General features: G+C 45.4%; 1 protein-coding gene across 8 annotated transcripts in view; it reads right to left on the bottom strand.

Annotated features, from left to right (window-relative positions):
* The window catches only part of Kank1 (KN motif and ankyrin repeat domains 1), a 205128-nt gene that overhangs the window by 59132 nt on the left and 122124 nt on the right, over positions 1–23872 (bottom strand). For all 8 annotated transcript variants that reach the window (XM_015996406.3, XM_076561557.1, XM_076561544.1 and 5 more), the window contains one exon: positions 923–1042. In XM_015996406.3, the coding sequence (XP_015851892.2) occupies positions 923–959 (37 nt within the window). In that variant the 5' untranslated portion in view covers positions 960–1042. The remainder of the gene's footprint in view (positions 1–922; positions 1043–23872) is intronic.

The raw sequence follows: 23872 nt of genomic DNA, 5'->3' as shown, positions 1-23872 counted from the left end.
CCAGGGTGAAAGCCTGGACTTGGTGCCACTCATCAGGACTCGGAGAGGGAGTGCACCCTGCTCCAGCCTGCCCTGGTCGTGAATCTTATTTGACCATCGGCACTGCCTCGGTACCATCCCTGTCTCTGCCTTCAGGAAGGCCATCCCGTAGCCCACGTATCATTACAGTGTGTGCAATGTGTGAACTTAAGAGTTAACAAGGCGGCATAAAAGATCCTCAGGTTGCGAACTGCCACACCATCGAGTAGAGACAAGATCACTCGGTGCATTACAGCTGACAGGATTGACTGAACTTAGGAATTCACTGTTATTCAATAAACCCTGACATTGGAGAAACAAACAAATGTGTCCAGGCTCTGTTTCTGGTCACCCCACCCCCTTTTCCCATGGTTGGTCTCATCAAACCAAACTCCTAGGAATTGGTTTTCCGGATCGAAACTGGTTGCCCTTCATCTAATGATCACTCAGAAGTCTGAAGCTGAGTGAGTGCACCTTATGCTCAGATCAACATTCAAGACTTTTATATTTCTTTCTCAACACATCAGCAGACCTCTTGGGTAAGAATTGTCTTAAAGAGAAAAGCAAAGGCTGGTCAGCCGGCTCAGTCGGGTAAAGGCACTTAGTGCCAAGTCTGACCATGTGACTTTAATACCCCACAAAGTTGTCCTCTGATAACCCCCTGAATAAGTGTGTGTGTGTGTGTGTGTGTGTGTGTGTGTGTGTGTGTGTGTGTGTGTGAAGGCAAGTTTTCTAAGAGTTAAAGAAGACACAACTTCAACAAGATAGAAAGTTGCTGTGAAATACTACTTCTCTAGGCCACTTAGTATTATTTATCCTTTATTAAAAGAGAAATAAAAAAGTAATTTGAGGGAAGACATACCCTTCCCTCCCTCTTCTTCACCCCCATCGTCAGAGCGCTTACCTGCGCCATAGCCGTTGACTTTTGTGGTATAAGCCATGCTGGCTCAAATCCAAGGATGGACTCCCCAAATAGTGAGGATGTGTGCAAATTTCATACAGCAAGTCCCCAAAGGCTTTCAACCTGAAATGACAAAGAAAGCCCATGAGAGCATTCAAGATGGGTAGAACCATAACCTCGGTTTCTGGGTACAGGTAGCTGCAATGGAGAAGGCAGATTAGAACGGGAGAGAGGCAGGCTGAGGATCCAGATGGTGGCTGCATGAGGCTGGCCCCAAAGTATCCAGAGGAATGACACGCCCACCGGCCGGCCTATCAGTGTCCAGACCTAACGCAATGCACCCTGGGGAGAGAAAACTGGCTCCCAGACACTGACTACTTAGGAAGTAGGACTCCTGACACATGTCCCTCTTCAATGCTCTCTATATTTTTAAATTATATATAATAGTTATATACATATAAAGTTTTGAAGCTCATCTGCTTTTCTAGAAGCTGGTTCAATAAATTTCATTTATCCAACTGCAATTTCAAAGCAGTTCTTGCACCAGATGCCCCGTCCCTGAAAGGTAAACACTGTATAATAAATTTTTTTAAAAAAATATCTTTTCTTGGTTCCTCTTTTCTTCTATGCTGTCACTTTGTTGAAATACTAATATGGTACAATCAGTCCTCTCTTAAAATGAAAGGACCCAAGCCTTCAGTATCCTGCACTTTCTGCTGGGGAAACTTCAAATGAGAGAGAGCATGCCACGGCATCGGAGACACGGACTGCATACCGCACAGCATGTTTCTGATTTTACGTTGACTCTCTGCTAAAAGTTACCTCGGTGGCTGAGGAGATGGCTCAGAGGTTAAGAGCAAGGACTGCTCTTTCAGAGGACCTGGGTTCAAATCCCAGCACCCATATGGCAGCTCACAAGTATCTGTAATCCCAAGATCTGACACCTTCACACAGAAATAGATGCAGGCAATGCACATAAAGTAAAAATAAATAAGTTTTTTTTTTTTTTTTAAAAAAAAGTTACCTCAGGTTACAACATTGAGACATATAACAGTTACAGACTTTGGAACAAGCATGAAATAAGCTAGGAAAAAATACTGCTCTAATTATTCCTTTGTGAAAATGCTTCTATAAAAAACTGTACACAAGAACACTGCCAATCCATCCTAACTCCAGACCTATGAAGCCAGAAGAAACACACCTCCCTGCGAGGTGGTGTCAGCCGCGAGGTCAAATGTCTTCTCAGGAGCAAGAGCATGCCAAGGTAACAGTAAAATAAGCCGTCCTAGCACAGCCACTGAAACCACGGAGATTTGTTAAGGATATGGTACAGTCTCAGTGCAAGTTGATTTTTGAAAACCAAAATAGGGCTGGAGAGATGGTTTAGAAAGGAAAAACGCATGCTACAGAAGCCTGGGGGCCTGAGTTCAACCCCAGCACTCACATCAAAAGTCAGATGGGATGGCTCAAAGCCAGAAAGCCAGCAACTCCTGCGAGATGCGACAGGGACAGGAGAAGGGGTAGAAGTTCACGGGCCAGGTCGCCTGGAGCACACAGGTCAGCAGCAGCAGCAGCAGCAGCAGCGAAGAGACCTTGACTCTATAGTAAGTGATCTTCTGACCACACACACACTCAGGGCACGGGAATAAATACAACTTAAAATTAACAGTAAGTGTTATGTGTATGCATACACACCTACACACTCACCCCACAAAAATCAATGTGATATTAACATCTGTAAGGCCGAGGACGGCCAACATTCATTAATCGCTAACTGCTGTGAAAATCTAAATCATCACATGCTTCAGTACACCATGATTTTAAGTACTACTGGTTTTAAAAAGGATGCTGCCAATCAAATCCTAAGCCTGAGTTTGTGTGTGTGTGTGTGTGTGTGTGTGTGTGTGTGTGTGTGTGTGTGTGCATTTAATTGAAAATTAGAAGTAAATGGACCACGATGTCCCCTGTGCATGGCCCCTGGCTGATGCACTGATGGACTATGCCGGCTCCTTTGTTACTTCTCTAATAATAATAATAACAACAACAACAACAACAATAATAATAATAAATCAGTGTCTGGACTCATCTTGTCATTTGGGCTTTATTTGCTATGAAAAGGGAGATGTGAGAATATGAATCCCATGTAAGAGGCCACTCTCAGGCTCCTTTCCGCACACACAGGATGTTGGTAATTCTTGTAAGTAAGAATGATGGGAAAGATGGCTGCTGCTGGTGACCACACAGGGTGAGAACCTTGCTCCTTAGCTAGTGAAATTTTCCTCACTGTTCAGAGCTGCAAACTCAAAAGGACTTTTTGTTGTGGTTCAAGGCTGCTTCTGTCAGGTCCCACACTGCACGCTCTTCCAGTTACTGCGGAGAGCTGTGCTCAGAGACCAGATGCTGAGCCTTCCACTGCCTGCAGGTTCCCAGCTTCTGCATACCAGGGCAGGACAGCGCTAATGCCTCTCCCGACACTCCCTGGGAAGCAGGAGCACTGAACACGCAAGGCCATAAACTGTGCAAGGGGCAGAGGGAACAGTAGCTTTCAGGAACAGAAGGGACTGCCAATGTCTGCCAGGTAAGGCTTTCCACAAAAGAATGTGGGGCCTGGAAAGACTCCAGAGGAGAGGTGGGGAGACGAGGGGGTCAAGGAGAGAGGCCAAGCTTCTGGAATCGTTCAACTAATTACACTTCTAAAAGCCGCAAAGAAAACCTCAAAAACCTCAGCCCGAACCCCGTTTTCTGGCCCCTCAGTGGCCTCTCAGGTTTGTGCTCTTGTGTCAATTCAGAGGCTTGTAAATACCACCATTTAGCCTATTGAGGGCCAACAGAAGACAAGAAGAGACAAGCTGTGGGTGTTAGGGGTGAATAAAGTATGTGTCAAGGTATTTGAGTGGAGAGGTGCCCAGTCTTCCCAGACAAGCTGCACAGACTTTGGCCCAACACACACACATACTCTCTTCCCGGCAGGAGATCTTTATCTCAGATCCAAATTGGTCTCTCCCACCCTCTCCTAAAACAGAACAATACAATAAAAAGAAGGAAGCCTGAAATTAGGAGCTACAAGCATGTCACAGATAAAATAACAAGGCACCCTGTCACGGGATGGGGAAGCTGGCAATGTCTGTGTTGAGAACAGCTGTAAAGTGTGGATCTGTCCCTCCCGATATTATCCCATCTGACAGGTGGCCTACCAATTGTGCTGACTTGCTCTTCCTCATGCAATGCTGAGACTTTTATCGGTCCATTGAAGAAAGCAGAGAATAGCCATGGTCCATTCCCTTGTTACAGCTCAATACGGCGTCTCTTTTCTCCCTTGGAGGAAAGTACCAACCACCAACTCTGGTGGTGAAATTGTGGCTTTAGTTCTGCTACCTATGAAAAGTATTTCTTTTGATTTGGGAAAATGCTTCAGTAGAGAAAATAAAGAATGGGCCTTCTCTCTTTATTTCCAGAGACTGGATCATCTCCATAGTAGTCCAAGTGTAGTTCAGTGCACAGGATAAATGATGCCAGAGTTGGCCTCACAAACACTTTACAGCAGCTGAAATGAAACCAATTGTGAAAAGCAACTCAAGAGAGGTCTGTGAAGAGCACAGCAGTGGAAGACAGCAGTTGGAGAAACTGAGGTACACACAGGCACCCAGAGTTAGCTCTGTAAACCATCAGCTGTCACCACATCGCCTAGGACCATGATGGCGATGGACAACACTGATGATAACGCTGCAGCTAACATGATTTCGTCCCTTGCTAGGATTTCTTAAATCGGAAATGGGAAACCTCACCTACTGTATGATGTGCCATTGAGTGTTGCTGGTCTATCTGAAAACATTTTACTAATTAAATGATGATAAAATGATAAAATGACCAGGGCTTGAGAGATGGCTCAGTGGTTAAGAGTCCTGGATGTTCTTCCAGAGGACACAGGTTCAATTCCCAGCACACACATGGTGGCTCACAATCACCTGTAATGGCAGTCCTAGGAAATCTAGCTCCCTCTCCTGGCCTCGGCAGGCATTGCACCTACGTGATGCACAGACACGGGGGGGGGGGGGGAAGCAAATCACTGATACACATAAAATACAAATTTTAAAAATGAAAATAAAATGCTTACTAAAACTCCATTGGAGCTGATGATGAGGGTACCACTTGGTGGTGCAGCATGTGTTTAGCATGTATGAGGTCCTGGGCTTGCTTTTCAGCACCAAAAACAAGGGAGAAAGGGGAGAGGAGAAGGAAGAGGAATTGCACTCACTATAAGACATACCCTTGTTCTGAATGTTAAAATCTGAAGAAATCTTAAGAACTGAGGATATTATGATAAATTCTAGACAGTTTTTATTAAAACACAGTTATCACCTCATTTTCCCCTCCTAAGAACCTGCAAATACTAAAATCCATTCCTCATTTTACAAGTAACAAAGGCTTAAAATTACCCAGTTACGCTGGGCGGCGGTGGTAGTGGTGGCGCACATCTTTAGTCCCAGCACTTGGGAGGCAGAGCCAGGAGGATCTCTGAGTTCGAGGCCAGCCTAGTGTACAGAGCAAGTTCCAGGACAGGCACCAAAACTACACTGAGAAACCCTGTCTCAAAAAACCACCACCAACAACAAAAAAGAATTACCCAGTCACATAGCCACATGACTGAGCGGATGTAGCTGAGCTTGCCCTGTTCTCATGTAATTAGCAGTGAGAGCATAAGGCTTTGACACAAGAGAACATACACGCACCAACACATGATGTCCCTTTCAAACTCTGCACGGGGATGTTCGGTACAAGGATGCTTTGACTCACACTGCTTTTAGACAGAAAGGAGTGTAAACGAAGCAAGATGGTCTAAGGAGACTCGGAGAGGAACCTGCAGGAAACAGACTGGACACACAGATGCACAAACACCTTTGCTCCAATTTAAAAGACTACACAGCTCAAGTATTTCTTTAAGTTAGTCTTTCAACCAAGCCTCCAAAAACCTGTCTTACTCACCACATACATCACATCACATCACATATGACTATCTACATGTTCCTGTAGACTCTGCAAAGACAGTCAACTATCTAATTAACGGCAACAATTAAAAGTTATGTCAGAGTGCGGCCACTGTTGAGAATCAGACTCTCCCCCAGTGGTCTCTGCTGCTTACTGGCTTCTCGGCATCTGGGAGCGTGTTTGGGGGTTAGGAAAGGCTACCCAGCCTCTCCTTGTCTTGCAGCCATGCTACCTAGTACAACACAAGATCCAATTTCATGGGGCCCCTTTGCCTACAGCAGATCACTTTCTTTGCATGGGAGAGGGAGGGAGGGAAGAGGCAGGGAAGGAGGGGTCTTTACTATGGATCAAGATACAAATTAGAATCTTACCCAGACACTGGCTTTGATTTCGAGTGGAGAAAGAATTTTGGGGTTTGCTTCCTGAGGACTTTCAGGCTATGTTTGTCTTTATTTGCAGCTCCATGTGTTGGGTAAAGCCCAAATGAAATGCTGAAGTAGGCGCTCTTATTACAGAAACCAATTAAAATGCAGATGTTAAGGAGAAAACAAAATAAGTGCCAGTGAATAAATTCATTCATTCATTCATTCATTCATTCATTCATTCATTCATTCATTCATTCAGTGTCTGGCCATCATAAGCCAGTCTGATTGTAAACCTCAGAGTATAGATTGAGCCAAGGAGACACACACCCATCCTCTTCTCCAAAATGAGCTAATTGAAGATTTGCGTTTTGGGAACAAAGAAAATGTAGGTTCCTGGGATGCTTAATGACCAGCTCTACCAAAAGCTCATCTTTCTGCCTTACCTGAAAAGTTCCCACGGTAATATCTGCCTCCTTATGTGCTTACTTTGTCTCAAAGTGGGTGTGGGTGTGCCATGCCCGCTCACAGACCCCTATTGCTCATCCACATCCACCCAACACTACGAAAGGACACCGGTATCTTTCCCAGAGTGTGTAGGAGCTGTGGGCAGGCTAACACCACCTGGAAGCCTCCAGATGTTTTCAGAGCCCCACCCTGGCTCTGCTCCAGCTGGGTTGCTGGGACAGACATGGCTTCCTGTACACGTAATAAGAACTAACACTTGCAAAGTTTCTTTCCAGGAAACTTTCTGTGGTGAAAGTTCATTGGATAGCCATGACCAACTTCTCCCCTGCCCGCACACGTGACAGACTATGGAGGGCAGTCACAAGCACACGGGCCCCTCTTCCCTTCAGGAACAACCCTCCACTTCTTGTTGACTTTGGAGGAAAGCATCCTCAAGACTCAGGCGAAGCACATTGAAGCGGCTTGTTCTGACCTGCTCTGGTCCCCGCAGCTGTCCTGAGGAAAACAGTCCTAACGGAAACTGAACTCTGATTTACAAGTATGGCCAGATTACTAGTGCCTTGTTCTTGCTGAGAAAAGACTTCTGTCTGGCAGTGCTTAAAATATCAGTCCTGTTGCCTAGTCCAACATTACGAATAAGGCTGGGCAGTAGTGCCACACGCCTTTAATCCCTACACTTAAGAGACAGAGGCAGGCGGATTTCAGTGAGGTCGAGGCCAGCCTGGTCTACAGAGTTGAGTTCCAGAATAGCCAGGGCCACACAGAGGAACCCTGTCTTGAAAAACACAAAAAGAAGAAGACCAGCAGCACAGATGTAAGGGAATTCAGTCCCTATACTTGGAAAGACTTTTAATGTGTCCTGTTTAAATGACTTAAAAATGTTCTCATTTATTGCTCTCAGACAAAAGTTCCCCTTTATTTCCTCTGGGATTATATTCCCTGGTGACATTCTCTAAGCTTAGTTTTTTAACTGATCCATATTATTACTGGAGACATCACTAAGTCAAGCGGGACCAGCCACACACCCTCAGATTCTTAGCCTTAAAATGATCTATCTTGGAGTGAAGTTTCCACAGCATTGCCTCCCAGAATTTTGTAAGAAATGTTCCAATTTAGTGTCTTTATGGGAGTATGCAAATGGGTGGGCCTCTGATTTCCATGCCTTCACTTGGGCTCTTTTTCTTCTGTTTCTTTGTCTTGGCCTACTCGAATGTGATAGTTTCTGTTTTATCTTGTTATATTTTATTTTGTTATATTTTACTATTACTCTTAGATGCCTGTTCTTTTCTAATGACAGATAGAAAGGGAGTAGCTCTGGAGGGGAGGGGAGGTGGGAAGGAACTGGGAGGAGTAGAGAGAGGGGAAACCATAATCAGGATATATTATGTGAGAAAAGTATTTCCAAGAAAAGGAAAAAAGGAATGAAAATCCTCAGATCTTCTTAGACATGAACCAGGTCTCTAGGAGCCACACCCAGCGATCTGCACTTCAACAAGTTTCTAGGAGACCCGGTGGACAGCAGATGTTCTTAACAGCACAGCTTGATTAGAAGATTCACCAGGAAGAAACTAAGCTCCAAGGCTCCAGGAGCAGGAAAGGGTCCAGAACTTGAACACAACGTTTCTCGGTGATTTAGAAGCTATCCCCAGGAAGCTTGATCGTCAATGGTTTGTTTAAGCCAATATTAAACCTCAGTATGTGATAACAGACAGTGTCAGATGCTACAGGGTAAACAAAACAGTTTATGCTTGCGTTTCTGAGGCTTACAGACCTTAATAGCAATACATCAGGAGGGAAAGGACACTGGCTCTTCAGATCTCACATTGAGGATTTCACCTTGAAGCTATCACCAGCCTCCGGGTTCAGAAAGGCTCCGTTATGCTAAACAGAAATCTCCCAGGTGTGTGTGTGTGTGTGTGTGTGTGTGTGTGTGTGTGTGTGTGTGTGTGTGTGTTTTCCAAGAACAAACAAATGTCTACTAAGATAAACTTTATGAGGAGTCATTTTACAACGCGCTACCTGGTGAAAGTTCTCGGTGTCAAGCAAGGCAGAACTAGAGGAAAACTACAATGAGGTGTCACCTCACACTCGCCATCAAACTCCACAATACCCAGTGACATCAGTGGTGTAGTGGTGAGCAGAGCTGCCTTCCAAGAGAAAAAGGACAATTTGTGTCCCATTATCAGAACTCAAAAAACGGTGCAGTTATAATGAAGACTGTATGGAGGTTCCCCCCAAAACAAGAAATAGAATTACTCTATGATCCAGCAACCCATTTCCAAAAACTCTCCAAAACACTGAAACAGGAACTTGAGATATTTGTGGCCCCAAGTTCATTACAGAATTATTCACACTATCCAGCATGGCAGCCCAGTAGTCCACTGACAGGTGAGTGTACACAGGGTCTCCACACACTCGGAGAGTACTCGTCTTTGACGAAGGCATCCTATCAAACACTGAATCAACAACTGCTAAGCATCTCATGAGGTACAGAAACCTCGAGAGCACACGTTTAGTGCAGTTTTCCAGGTCTTCCCTGTGCTTGTCTATGCCTGAGTTTATTTCCAAGTGTTACTTTATAATAAGTAACATTGTAGCTGGGCATGGTGCTGCAAGTCTTTAATCCCAGCATTGGGAGGTTCAGGCAGATCTCTGGGTTCAAGGCCAGTCTGGTCTACAGAGTGAGTTCCAGGGCAGTTAAGGTTACACAGAAAAACCCTGTCTCAAAAAACCAAACACACACACACACACACACACACACACACACACACACACACACACACACACAACACGAGCAATCAAAGACTATTTTATTAATGGCTGCATAGTATTCTTTCATATTTTTCCATATTTTGTTTGACATTCCTTAATTACTAAATATTTAGAATATTTTTCACATTGCAACATTTTGACAGATTGCTCTGTGTACTTTCCCAGTAAATTCCAAGAGGTGGATGAGCAAGAAAAAAAAAAAGGCAGAGCCTGTTCATATCCTACAGATATGGATAGCACTGTGTTGTTCTTCAGAAACCAAAATCATGGGAGGGGATTCGAACTGAGTTCCACCCCCAGTTTTGTTGATTTGAACATGATGAACATACCCACCAAACAGCCCATCACAAATCTCTCTGCATCACAGCAAATGTGCTTTCAGTAGGTTTGAACTTGACATGACGTTTGAGCTATTCCACACCAGCATCTGTGTTTACTCCTCACTCTAGGCTCAGTGCAGTTTTTATCTCAGAAGCTCAGTGCCTGAACATAACAGACACTGGAGGCAAATTAACAGAAAACATCCAGTTTCTCACCCCGAGTTACTCAGAGCGCCTCACTACCCACTGCTATACCCCAAGCTTGTCATGTGCCAGTCAGGCAGCCTGAAACATGAGACAGGAGGACATAGTTGGACTCAAGGAACCTTCCAGAACTGCTTCTTAACTAATCTCCAAACAAATGCTAGCAGCCACAGATGAAATTCTAGCATCGTCACACTGTAATGTCACAATCTCAAATTAGTGTCAGGGACACAGAGGTTAATATAGTCAAATGTGGGTTAACTGCATAAAAGAAATAATTTTAAAAGTTTGAAGCCATAAAATTAAAGATGCTTTAAAAAAAAGAGAAAGAAAAGGACAAGGAATGTAGGAAAAAATATTATATATCAACATACATACTTATCTTAGAAGTGGCCTTATAGCTATACAAACGCATTCCCAAAGCACAGCCATGAGTATCGGATGCAATGCTGGGTGAACAGAAACCTCCCATGGGTCACTGAAGCGGCTCCAAGAACAGGGTGCATCCAAATTCTTGTCTCTGTACGTGAGGACACTTGGTGAAGTGGAACACAGTCTCACAAGCTAGTTGGAAGTGTCCCCTGGTTTTGTTCCGAAGAGTAAAGGTAAAAGTCAAGAGTAATCCCAGTCCACCCTTGGATGGAGGCAGCAGGGAAAGGGACCTTATCTCACTTCCTCTTTATCTTGTCCCTCTGGCCTGCATGCCTGCCCTCACAGCCCCCGAGCCAGTTCTGGGAATTCCACTCCCAATTCTTTGCATGAGCAGGCACGTTAAAACCTTTGGTATCCTAAGTGGTTTCTCTCTCTCCCACGCCAGTATCTCAACTAATCACAGCCATCCTCAGAGTTGGGGGCCACATGTGCCACCCTAACTCAGGGAAGGTACGACAGCATCCAGAGCCAGAGCTGGGTGAAGCACCCACTTCCTGAAGACTTGCTACCCAGGCTGTGTCACTCAGACTTGGGGTCTGATGGAGCCTGCATCCTTCAGAAATGATTGGAAACCACGGTTTTAGGCCAACACTCCAGACCTACTGAACCTCAGAACCAGAACCCCTGTGGTTCAGTAAGAGCCCCACATCAAAGCATCAGAAGGTTTTTTTTTTTATAAACAGATCTTCACCACACTTCTCCCTTTCTGGAGAATAGAGTGGGGCCAGCACTAAAAACATCTCATCCATTGATTGTTCTTTATTCACATTTCTTTGGGGCTTATAAGCACAGAGAACAACCGTCAGGAGAGAAAGGCAGCGCAATGCATTTGATCTTAACCAGGTAAGACTCGCATGGAACTTCTCTCCAACTGCCCCGCAATGAAAACACCAGGAGTACATGTAACTAAATAGCAAAGCATCACGTTAGCCTTTTTATAAATTCCATATTAAGGCCAGCAGCAAGGGACAACTTCGTACCATTATCTTGGGTATTGCAAGCAGTCGCACAAAGTGACACCCCTCCCTTTGCTATAAAAGAGGACAGAACTGTCAGAAATTCCTCTGTGAGTTTTGGGTCCTTTGGTCCTGGCTTCTCTTTCTACAGGGAGGGATGGCCATCGAGGAAGCTGCAATCTAGCCTACCCCGTCACCTTGCATCCCCTTCTGTGGGCCACCCTAAAAGAGCTATACAGGTAGGAAGCTATTTTAAAAAATTGGAAAAGTGGGAAAATGAGAAAGAAAAGGACAAGGAGTGTAGGAAAAAAATATTATATATTAACACACGTACTTAGCTAGGAGGAGGCCTTATAGATGATATACAAACGCATTCCCAAAGCACAGACATGAGTATCAGAGGCAATGCTGAGCGGGCAGAAACTCTCCAGCATCACAGAGGCTCTGAGAACAGTGCATCCAAATTCCTGGCCCCTTGGGTGGCTGACATGGTGAATAATGGCTCATCATGGGACCAATACCACCTTAATGCATGTGTTCACACCAAAGGAAACTCGCCATGCGCTTTCAGGAGGAATGCGAGTCTTGAATCTCCAATCAGCTGGTGTCCAAGCTCTGTTCCCTGCCGGGATGAACACTCACATGCTTTCATTCTTAGCAGCTCATCAGAAAACCTGCTGCGGTGGCGGCTCTGACCGAAAGCACTGACTTAGATCGAGAAGATGCATTCTGGGGTGTCCTGGACCAAATTCACTCTCTGAGGGTCAATTCAGTGCTGAAGCTCAGTTACTGCAGACCTTAATCATTTCACTAATTTGCTGGCTCCTCATTTAATGTTCTCCCATGCCTTGAGACAGAGTGACCAGAAAACTGGAGGCCTAAGGGAAACACTTGGGAGATTGTTAAAATGAGGAATAGATGGAATGTTAAGGGCAACAGACATAGTCTAGACTCAGGCAAACTGAGACATATAATTTCTCTACCTTTAAAGAATGGGGGGGCGGGAAAATGGAGAAGGCTAGCAAATAAAAATACTGGGAAATCATGACATGGACACTGTAGAAATCACCTATAAGCAGGCATTTTTTTTTATGCCCTTCTATGACACAGGACCCAACCCACTTTGCTAAAGATACAGAAAAAGTACAGTAGCAGTGTTAACAGGAGCTGCCGATGTTGTCACACTGTTGCCGAGTGTCATGCTTTTAACATCAGTGTTGACAAAATGATTCCCGCATGAGAAGCTCTGCACCCCACTCCGACGAGCCGTGGGGCCTCACCTTAACCAGTCACCAGTACTATCTACGTGGTTTCAGACATCAGTTCCCCCAGCTTCCACTCTCAACCATACATGACAACAGGCTTCGTGGGATTCTCAGCCTGAGACAGACAGAGAGAGAAATGAGGATCAGAGCGGTGAGCCTCTTGGCCTGTGATGGCTCCTGCCTTTCCCCACTGGGCCATGAGCTCTCTGAGTGCGACAATTATGTCATCTCAGTGTCCTGGCACCTCACACTCACAGCCCAGCTGGGGGTCGACAATATTTCTAATTAATAAAAAAAAACAAAACTGTACTTTGAGGACAGGATACATTCCATGAGAAAGTATACTGATGCCTCTCTGCTTCTTTGTCTACATTTTCAGTTTTGAATGAGAAGGCAAATTATAATATATACTATAAATATGATATAAAATATAAGTACTATATAATATATATACACATATGATATGAAATATACATTTAAATGCAAGTTCTAATGTAGAGCAGGCTGGCCTCGAACTCACTATGTAGCTGAAGGTGTCCAATTTCTCATTCTCTTGCCTCCATCTCCTGCTGGAATTATAAGCATACACCACCATGGAGTGTTGGAATGGAACTCAGGGTTCCATGCATGGCAGGCAAGCAGTCTACCACAGAGCTGCATCCTCAGCCCTGTGTACACATTTTTAATATCTTGGGATGAGCTATGATCAAAGATCAAAGAGATAAAGAAATTCCTGCTATGCACTTAAGAACACAAAAGGAAAAGGATACCCAGACAAGTGTTCTGGTTCCTTCAGTGGGTTGTACAACAGTCTGAGAACAGAACGTGCTGTGCCCTGGATGGAGCAGAGCCTTTACTCTTCATCTGGGGGGACTGTAACAGCATCTCTGTGAAAATCACTCCCCACCCTACCAACTGAGGGGACCATGGGTGGGAGCTGATGTTTCATCTCTGCTCTGTGCACCTGTGGGCCCAAAGAAGAACCCGAGCTGTTGAGTACTTAGTGTTTACTGCTCTGAGAAAACAAGCTAAGTCAGAACACTCAGCTCCAGTGCTCACAATGCCTCTGGACCCTTCCCCTCAGGACCCTTTTGTGGGAGCCCGTTTTCAGGTTCCTCGTGGCTTTACCCAGCAGGTCCGCATAGAGGATGATCAGGACCACGGGCCTGAGTGCAGGTGTCTGAGATGGTCTGCACTTGGCTGTGCTGGGGGAGGAGGTCTTTTGCTCCACCCCTTGGTGTCTCTAAAAACTCTGGGGCAGAGACAGTCGGGGCCCGTTGGAATAGGTTCCAGGCCCTCTCGAGGCTATTCTTTATTTTCTATCTGTTTATCCCCACAATCTAAATCCTTCTATCTAATATTTCCTGCTGCTCGCACTCAAGAAAACTCTGGGAACTGTGGGGTTGGTGGGTAAATGCCCTGCACCCTCCCATGAGGCAAACCGAAGTATGTTGTTTGTTTAGAAAGAACTAAAGATGTATTTTCAGAACGAAAATGGATGGACAATCACCAAAAGAACTAGTTTTCTATAGTTTTTACTAGTTTGAGACTTGAATGGTTCTGGAGATAAGGACAGTGGCTTGTCTATGTTTCATGGAAAAGCAGAGAAAGAAACCAAAAAGGGCATAAAGTGGTAGAATTTTTAAACTGAAGTTTCTGTTTATTGTTGGTTTCTCATCTTGTTACCTCACAATAGAGCATACCAGTATGGCCGGAAATGCTGTAAAACTGCTCTGCCATGACAAAACATCTTACCCAGAGCTGAGCCTGCCTGTCACAATATGTAGAAGACTAATGTAAACAAACAGTCAGATAAACAAGTGTCTTAGTCACCCTGTTATCGTTGTGAAGAGACACCATGACCAAGAAAATGCTTATAAAAAGGTCTCATTTATTTGGGGGCCTTGCTTACAGTTTCAGCCTGTGATCATTATGGCAGGAAGCATGGTGGCCACTAGGCAGGCATGGGGTTGAGAGTTCTGCATTCTGATCTGAAGGCAGCAGGCAGAGAGACAAGATACTCAGCCTAGCACAGGCTTCTGAAACCTCAAAACCCACCCCCAGTGACAAACTTCCGCCAACAAGGCCACACCTCCCAATCCTTCTCAAACAGTTTCCCTAACTGGGGACCAAGCATTCACACATACGAGCCTATGGGGGCCACTCTCACTCAAGCCCCCACGACATGATCAAACACTGCCAGTTTAGATAAGGATCTGCTGACAATGGCCATCTTCCCTCTCCCCCAGCCACCGCCTCAGTCAGATTACAAGATGGGGGTGGCTTTGGAGGACATAGTAACTCAAAGGCAAATCCCCAAAGCGAAAGTAAGGCAGCAGTTCCAAAAGCGAACGCCGAAAAAGAATTGCTGGGGAAACAGTCCCCAGGTCCCTGTCTGTTTTACAGCACCCTAGGATAGTTAAAGTCACTACAGGGGAGGACGGACCTCACTTAACAAAGAAGGTCAGTCGTATTCAATGGATTGCTTAAGGAAGTTTACAAGTCCAAACTTAAATCTCAAAAGCTGTCAAAAGAAAATGATTGTAAAATGAGAAGCGGATAGAAAAGACAAGTTAGAGGGCAAAGCCTGTGCTGTTTGGAAATCCGAGTCACCCAGAGAACATATTCTGGTAGAGAAGTATAAACAGCTATGTTGTATAATAATCATTTTTTAAATATTTTCTTTCTGTATATCTGCTTGTGGTGTTTGGTGATACCCATATTTCCAAAAGTCTGTATGATTCTTAATTTTCCTTTTTTAAAGAAGATTTATTTTTATTTTTTGTTTATGCACGTGTGTGTGTGTGTGTGTGTGTGTGTGTGTGTGTGTGTGTGTGTATGAGAGAGGGGGGGAGTGTGTGTGTGTGTGTGTGTGTGTGTGTGTGTGTGTGTGTGTGTGTGTACACATGCATACCTGAGGAGGCCTCTGGTGATAGGAACTGAACTTTGGTCCCCTGTAAGAGCAGGATGCACCCTTAACTGCCTACCCATCTCTGCAGACCCTCAAATCAGGATCTAAAACTTAGAAAAGATCAGGAAAGTGAAACAAGATGTGATGCAGTAACTTCCTTTGAGCTCTGTGGGCTGTTCCTGAATATAGCCCGGACTAGTGACTCACACCCAATATCAATCAACAAGCATCTGTTGAAAAAGGTCTTTGAGTTTTAAGCTAAATTATGTATAATTTACTACTGCTTTATCTTATTTTGTTGTATAAACTAAGCATATATTAATTTTTCCCGTCTTATTTCTTTTTTAATGTGTATGGGTACTTTGCTTGCCTCAGTGTGTATGGAGGCCAGAAAACAGCATTGGATCCCCTGGAACCGGAGTTACAGTTGTGAGCTGCCACATGGGTGCTGGGCTGAATCCTCTGGAAAAGGAGCCAGTGCTCTTAACCACTGAGCCATCTCTCCAGCCCCTATGTTAATTTTAAGCATTAGGGATTTCATTTCTTTAAGATGCAACTGTCGGTTTGTCTCCCTTAAAAATCTGCTTGTTTTACATTTTAAAGTATGAGTGCTTGCTTGCATGTCTACCTGCGTACCATGTGTGTGCCTCGTTCTCTGCATCGGTCAGAAAAGGGCATCGGATCCCTGGAACTGGAGTCACAGATGACTGTGAGCTGGCATGTGAGTGCTGAGAAATGAACCCTAGTTCTCTGCAAAAGTCCTATTTCCTTTTCAAATGGCCAATTACTATGGACATTTATTAAGCACCAAGTGTATACTGCAATGATTGCTATATTTAAAAACAAGACAACAACAACAAAACTACAAGATAAACATAAATTCCGGATACTTACTAAGCTTATAGTCTAAAATAAAACACAAGAATTCTGCATGCCTACCACAAATTCTCCTCAACTTAGAATGGGCTATTTCAGGTACAGTGTTTAGGCTTGGAATGTGATCTTGGGCATCTTCCTTGTATCTATTTCCCCCATTACATCGGGCTTGTTAAGAAAAAAGGAGCACTTAGAAATTTGGTGAGAACAACGGATTGCTGCCCTGCAGAGTTCTAAACAGAGATGCCCATGGGCTCAGCAGCCAGGGATGTCTACACCAGGCCTGCCTTCTCCTCCACATGAGCACACCTCCCTCCTTTTCCACCTGCCATGGCTCCGACCACACACCATCGAGGGATAAAGTGCTGTCCCTCAATGAATGACCTACTGTGCTGGAGACCTAACGAGGGCAACTTCTGGGAAATATTAATTCCTACTTTAAAAGGGGACCTCACAAACAGCCAGAGGAGACACCTGGCTATGTAAGACACACAAGACGGTCCAGCCCACGCATCTCCAAAGTGATTAAGATCATATCAAATGCTTGCTCTTTTGTTCTCTATTTCTGGTGTAAGGATACAGAAGAACTTCAGCACCAGGATGCTAGAGTGCACGCTGCCTATTTTAGACAGTTTTGGTTGTTTGGTTTCTGGTTTTTGAGACTATACAGCCACAGCTGACCTTGAACTCACTATGTAGGCCGGACAGGCTCTGAGTTTGTGATCTTTGGCGTCAGCCTCTCAAGTACAAGGATTACAGGTGTGCACCACCATACCTACTTTAAGGATCTAATTCTTGAATTCTTAAATGTTTCAGAATATGAGGCAACTCCTTTTTATCCAGTCTAACAGGAAGTGACACTTTGGACAAGAGGAGTGGCACTTTGTCACAAACCCCACAAACCTGAGCGACCACGCTGATTCTAAAACTGGTTCTGATTTAGCCATTTCCCCGGGAGACAGCATGCTTATCTTCAGGCCTGCAAGGCCAGCGTCCCCTCCCCTCCACTTCCCTGTCCCACAGGCTGAGTGGTATGACCACAGGCTCTCTCTCCATGGGATAGCCAGGGGGTGGTGGACGGAGGTACGTGCTGCACAGTGATAATCACTCCACACTAGCGTGTACCTGTTCTCACAGGAAAAGCCAACCAAAGGCAGTTCGTACACGGATGCTAAAAGCATTCTTTGTGGACCTGGAAGATGGCTGAGAGGCTAACAGTGCTTCCCCAGAGACCCAAGGTGGAGTCCCAGCACTGGCAGTGTGGCTCACAATTGCCTGTAACTCCCGTCCCAGGGGATCTGAAGTTGGTTTCTGACCTCCTGGGGCACCAGAAATGCATGTGGTACACAGACCTACACACAGATTAAAAACACCCATACACAAAATACAAATGTTTTTAAAATAAAAAAGTTTTCAAAAATCATTTATTTTCACTCAAATTCGAATGGGAGAAGAGTCTTCTAAAGTTCGGACTGATATTTTGGGAGGACAAACAAACAAGACCATACACTTCAAAACAAAACCCAGTCTTTTCCTACAGCAGCGGCGTGGGCGGAGCCAATCAACACAGAAACTTACAATACAGCACAGGGTGGCTGGTAACACAATGACAAGGGCCAGAACGGTATCTGAAAGAGGTATGGGAAAGGCTTATGGGAGCTGTAATACAAAGCCCATCAGAAAATGCATATATATGGACATCTGTGGAAATACAGTACGTATATCATACATATCTCATACACACACACACACACACACACACACACACACACACACACAAATGCACACCCAAAACACCTGGATATGATTTCAAAGAAAGATGGACGAAATAGAGAAGGGTTCCCCCCCAAAACATTCTTGGATTAAAACTTTCATCTTGAAATATATAAACTATCACTAATCAATACGCTATAAATTTTTGATTCCCCCCCCTTTAAACCATAAGATCTTTTCCTGTCATGACCTAAGGAGGCCCTTGACCTCCCCTGTGTTATCAGTGTTTTCCAAATAGGCTTTCTTCTTACAAAAAAGTTACTTTGTTTCTTACAAAAACATGTTTACATATTTAGCACAAAGAACTACAAAGTAGGAGGGAAAGACAGAGACAGTCATAAACAGGCATTAACAAAACACTTCACTTCCAGGCTTCCAAAGATACTCACCCTCCGCATGAGCTTTGCAGACAGGCCAGGCCGCCAAGGAGGCATAAAATAAAACTCCCAAAATACCAAAAGGAGGTACAACTCTTTTCCATCCATAGAAGCTAGGATGTGGGGAAGTAAGGGGACAGGCACCTGATGACTGGGAAGAACCCCGAGGGAGGACTTGCCTCTAGGAATTCAAATATCTCAAGAATTACCTGCTGCCATGCCTTGGCTAGCTTGTAGTATTATCCCTCAAGGACGGAGAATTTTATCAGTTAATTCAGAGAAATGCCCACTACCCCTCAGCGCTGGTGGCTGAGTACAAACAGGAACCCGGAGTTCTGGGTAGGGCATCCAAAAATTGAGCCCGTCTGCTCCAAACATTAGCAAAACCAACAACTGTTTCAGAACCAGACCTGCCAAACACTTCCCAGCCTTTATTTGCTCAAGTGTAAATGAATTTGGGAAAAGTGCTGCATAGATAATTCCCCTTTCTAAGGTGAGGGAGGAGAAGGAAAGGGTTCTTTGAAGAAACCTTCAGAATGCTGTTCCCGCCCACTGACATGGTAAAACACACAGTGACTTAACTATGAAGTTTCCTGAAGACCGGTTGACTCTGGGGCCCTTCCTGCTCTCAGGCTACGGAGGCCATGAGTCGGAAGACACACGGGGATGAGAAGCAAAACCTAAGGGCTGGTGCATCAGAGCACACTGGTTAGATGCGCTGAGCAATCCAAGCCAGCAGCTAACAGAGTCCAACCTCCCAGTCTATGGGCATCAAATTCCCAAGGGGGAGAAAAGCAGGCTCAGAGAGGAAGCAGATTAATAGTTCCTAGATACGGTGTGTGGTGCCAAAGCTGGATGGGAATGCCTCATGACTGCCGATCGGCTTTCTTCTGGGGATGATAGAAACATTCAAACACGGCTTGTGGTGATGGCCGCACGATTATGTATCATGGTTTTGCACATGCTTATAAATGTGTAGGCTACCTGTGTGGTGAATTATACTTCAATTGAACTTCCAGAATATTATCCAAATTAAAATTCAGGGCATGGGAGATGGCTCAGTGGAAGAAAGCACTTGTTGAGCAAGTGTGTAAAGACATGAGTTCAAATCCCCAGAACCCACATGAAGCAGGTACACCCACCCTTGTATAAACCCAGTGTTTTATCATTCCTACAGTGAGATAGAAGGGGATGGGAGAACCTTGGTGGCAGCTAGCCTGGGATATATGTATCAGCAAACAACAAAGACAATAACAAGGGGTGAGGGGTGAGGGGAGGCAAGGCACAACTCTGAGGATCTCCTCTGCCCGCCATACAAGTGCTGTGATGGTACATGCACCCATATTCACATAAGGAGATTAAAAACCAAAAAACAAACACAAAACACTAAAATATCTGAATTTCCTTGATCTATAAGATCGGAGAGCTGGTAGGGAAAGGTAAGAGTCGATGAAAGGGCATGAGAAGATCAGAGAGAGTCCAAAAGCTGTAAGATGAGTTGAGAAAGCATCGATGGTCCTCCTCATAGAATCATCTCTCCAAGCACGCACAGACTCAGCCTCCCGGATGTTAGGAGATGCGTCTGAAGCAAGGTCCTTAACTATAGGGTCATGTGCCTCGAAATTCTTTGGGACCCCAGTGCTTGGTAGAGCATCCAGACTTCTGCAGGCTGCTCTGCCTGTGCAGCATCCATAGTGGCAGAAAGGGTCTCCTGAACCACGGCACAGAGGCTACAGACAACCCCAAGAGACAGCAAGATGCTCCCCCTTCCTTCTAATGACACACCTGATGAGGATTACCACACAGGAAACAATTACACAAAAGACTTTCATTTGTTTATCTGATAAAGACAGAGCATACACACACACATGCTCAGACAACTTTTAAATATGTTGTGTGTGGCTGTGTGTATTTCCTTGCATTAATTAGCACTTCCATAGGGATTCCGGTTCTCCTCAGCTGAATTCTTCACCATCGATGGGCTAATTTTTCAGGCTGCAAGTATCACTTACTGGTGGCGAAGGGAAACCGGTTTGGGCTCTTGGCAACATCTGCTAAAAACTGACATCAAAATTTGGCACGCCTTTGTACAAATTCATTAACACTCAGACAGACATGTAAAAATGCTGATGTGGGTCCACAAATAGAGTTTCCTTTCAGATGGACAGTCAGGCTGAGAATGGGAGCGAGCACCTTCAACTTCCCAAAGCACACAGTTGGGGAGGAAGCCTCACTCAGAGGTGGGTTTTATTCTAAAAGGGAACCGTGTGCGCACTGAGGTTGGGAGGCGGCTGGGCTCCGAACACCTCTGTCCACCCCCATCCCAAACTCAAATGATGAAACTTAACTCCCGAGACAACGGTTCCAAGAGCGGGACTTGGGCTGGGGAGATAGTTCAGTGGGTAAGAGCACTCGCTTGCACAAGTGTGAGAACATGAGTTCGGATCCCCAGCATCCACATAAAAAGCCAGGCATGGCCTAGTGCTCCTGTCACCCTATCAGGAAGGGGCAGAGACAGGCAAATCAGTGGGCTTGCTGGCCAGCCAGCCTAGCTGAAAACCCACAAGCTTCAGAGTTTCATCGAGAGACCCTGCCCCAAGAGAATAAAGCTCCAGGCAGGGCATGGTGGTACTCAGGAGGCAAATCAGGCGGATCTCTGTGAGCTCCAAGCCAGCCAGGGGTCTGTTACACAGAGAAATCCTGTCTCGAAAAACCAAACCAAACAAATGAAAAAGAAGAGGAAGAAAGAGAGAGGATGTAAAGCTTTGAATGATACAGAGAATGCTGGCCTCTGCACGCATGCACGCGCACACACACACACACACACACACACACACACACACACACACACCCCTTGCTCTCGTGTTTCTGGGAGGAGGTCAGTCAGAGATGTGTACTTTCAACAGGATCAGTACCCTTAAAAAAAAAAAAAGACTTGAGGGTACAGGTGGGCCTGTTGTTCTGGGAGCATGTGAAGACACAGAGAACACCATCCACCCCATGAGGAACAGGTCCTCACCATCTATTGGACCTCTGGCACCTTGATCTTAGACACCCATGCCTCCAGAACTTGAACTTAGGCACTTTAAATGATCCCACCCCCAGCATTCTGTTACAGCAGCCCTGGCTAAGACAGATACCTCACATGGAGCCCGAGGCACATGGCTGCTGCCCTGTTCAGGAAATCATCCAACATCAAATCTACACGTGGAAGAAGGCGGGCTCCTGACACCGTCACTGCCAGGGATAGGAAAGAGAAGAATTTCAAGGGATACAGAAGTGAAACAGGGCGGAGTACAATTCCAAAGTAAAACAGCAGCTTTGAAGAAACGCTGCATGAACCAAAATGGTTAGCATCCAATTTGTGGGGGAAAGTATGTTTTGGGGGAGTTTTAATAGGGCCGCTACAGGAAGGAGAGACTTAACACGATATCTGCTTCTTTCCCCGCGTATGACGTAAAATCATTCTAAGTCATTAACTTTTTAGAAGGTGGATGCCTTAAAACGCACGAAGATAGTTAAGTATGCTGAAATCAATCTGTTTGCTCAAGCTGCAGGTAAAAGGTACAGACTGCTCCCAAGGGGTGAGCACTGCCCAATAAATATCCTCTTTGGGAGAGTCAAAAGAGGCAGTTTCAATACTCACAGTGATTTGAAGATCAGAGGAAATAACAGAGGAGAATTAGGAAGAACTAAGTCCTTCTTCCACAGAAGTCAAATTTAACAAGATTATGAAAGAAAACATGAAGTCACTTCAAAGGGCAGGTAGCCTGGCGTTGGCCCAGAACCCGGGAATAAAGAACTAAGATCGTCCTCGCCGCCAAGTACCCAGCCTCTGACAGACAGGACACCCTGGGACGCCTCACACACACAGCTGGTGCCAGAACATAATTTTAGCCTCCGTGCCCAGGAGGGAACAGATTCATCAGAAGCTTTCTTCTTCCTATGCTTCCCTTCAACAAAACCGCATCATCCCAGACGCATCATCCCAGACCCAGCGGAGGGGCACTCATCCCAGACGCCTTCTTCAAGGGCAAGAGGGTCACCAAGAAAGTAAAGGCTCGGGCCAGAATCAGAAGGGAGAGTAAGTGGAAGGGGCTGGTTCGGGTGAGCCTTCGGCCGGGCAGGCTGTGTGGACACCCAGGCTGGGGCAGGAAGGCAGTGGAGCAGCAGGCCTGTCAGGGGCCTCACTGGCCATTGCCCTCCTGAAGGAGTCTTGTTTGCAAAGCCTCCGGCCCAGGGGCTGGGTCTGTCTGCAGTCTCATACTGCAGTCTCATACTGCCATGCAGGACTGGCCACGGAATTCGGGATGGAGATTGTTGTTGTTGTTTGTTTTACTAACCCGGCAACAAAGTCCTTGGAACTGGAAGGTCCTATGAAGTCATGTACCCTGAATGTATGGAGATGGTTAAGAAACTGATGCAAAGCCTGTTATTAAGGAGGAGGCTGAGAAAGAACCACACAGTACGTTTCTTAGGTGAGCGAGTCAACCTGTCTCCGTGACTACTCTGCTCATACCTTAATGATTATCTTGGCCAAAACCCGCCTTTAGATTTCAGTGTCTCCACTAGTGACGGACAGTATGTCAGCTAGGACACTGAACGGGGCGCGCCTGAGTAAGATCCGAATATTTCTGCAGCTACTCTGTCGCCAAGGAGACCCAGTCTGAGGACCCAGGAGCCTGAGGATGCACGGCGATATCAACCCAAGTGTCTGACATCACTGAGCCTACTGGACCCATCAACCCCAAGATCTGCTTTCGAAAAAATATTTTCTTTCTTAATGCTTAAGATGACTTCCTGTTGCCGGGTGGTGGTGGCACATGCCTTTAATCCCAGCACTTGGGACGCAGAGGCAGTCGGATCTCTGTGAGTTCGATGCCAGCCTGGTCTACGGAGTGAGATCCAGGAAAGGCTCAAAGCTACACAGAGAAACCCTGTCTCGGGGGGGGGGGGGGGGAATGACTTCCTGTATGTCTTAATTCAAGAATTCCTTTTCAAATCTATACCTAATAGTAGGTATCCCACATGAGTCCCTGCTATTAGGGGTAAGTATCTGAAAAGGACCTAGAGAGAATGTTCCAAATATATATTAACTTGTGCTCGAGAACACAGGTGTGTGTGTGTGTGTGTGTGTGTGTGTGTGTGTGTGTGTGTGTGTGTGTTTTGAAACTAGGGCCTCTTGCAAGCTAAGGGGGCAACTTAATCTTTACTTTGAGCTACACACCATCCTGTCCACAGTGTCTGAGAT

This window comes from Peromyscus maniculatus, chromosome 1 (assembly GCF_049852395.1).
Source record: "Peromyscus maniculatus bairdii isolate BWxNUB_F1_BW_parent chromosome 1, HU_Pman_BW_mat_3.1, whole genome shotgun sequence".
Taxonomy (NCBI): domain Eukaryota; kingdom Metazoa; phylum Chordata; class Mammalia; order Rodentia; family Cricetidae; genus Peromyscus; species Peromyscus maniculatus.
This window is presented reverse-complemented; position numbering and strand designations above follow the sequence as displayed.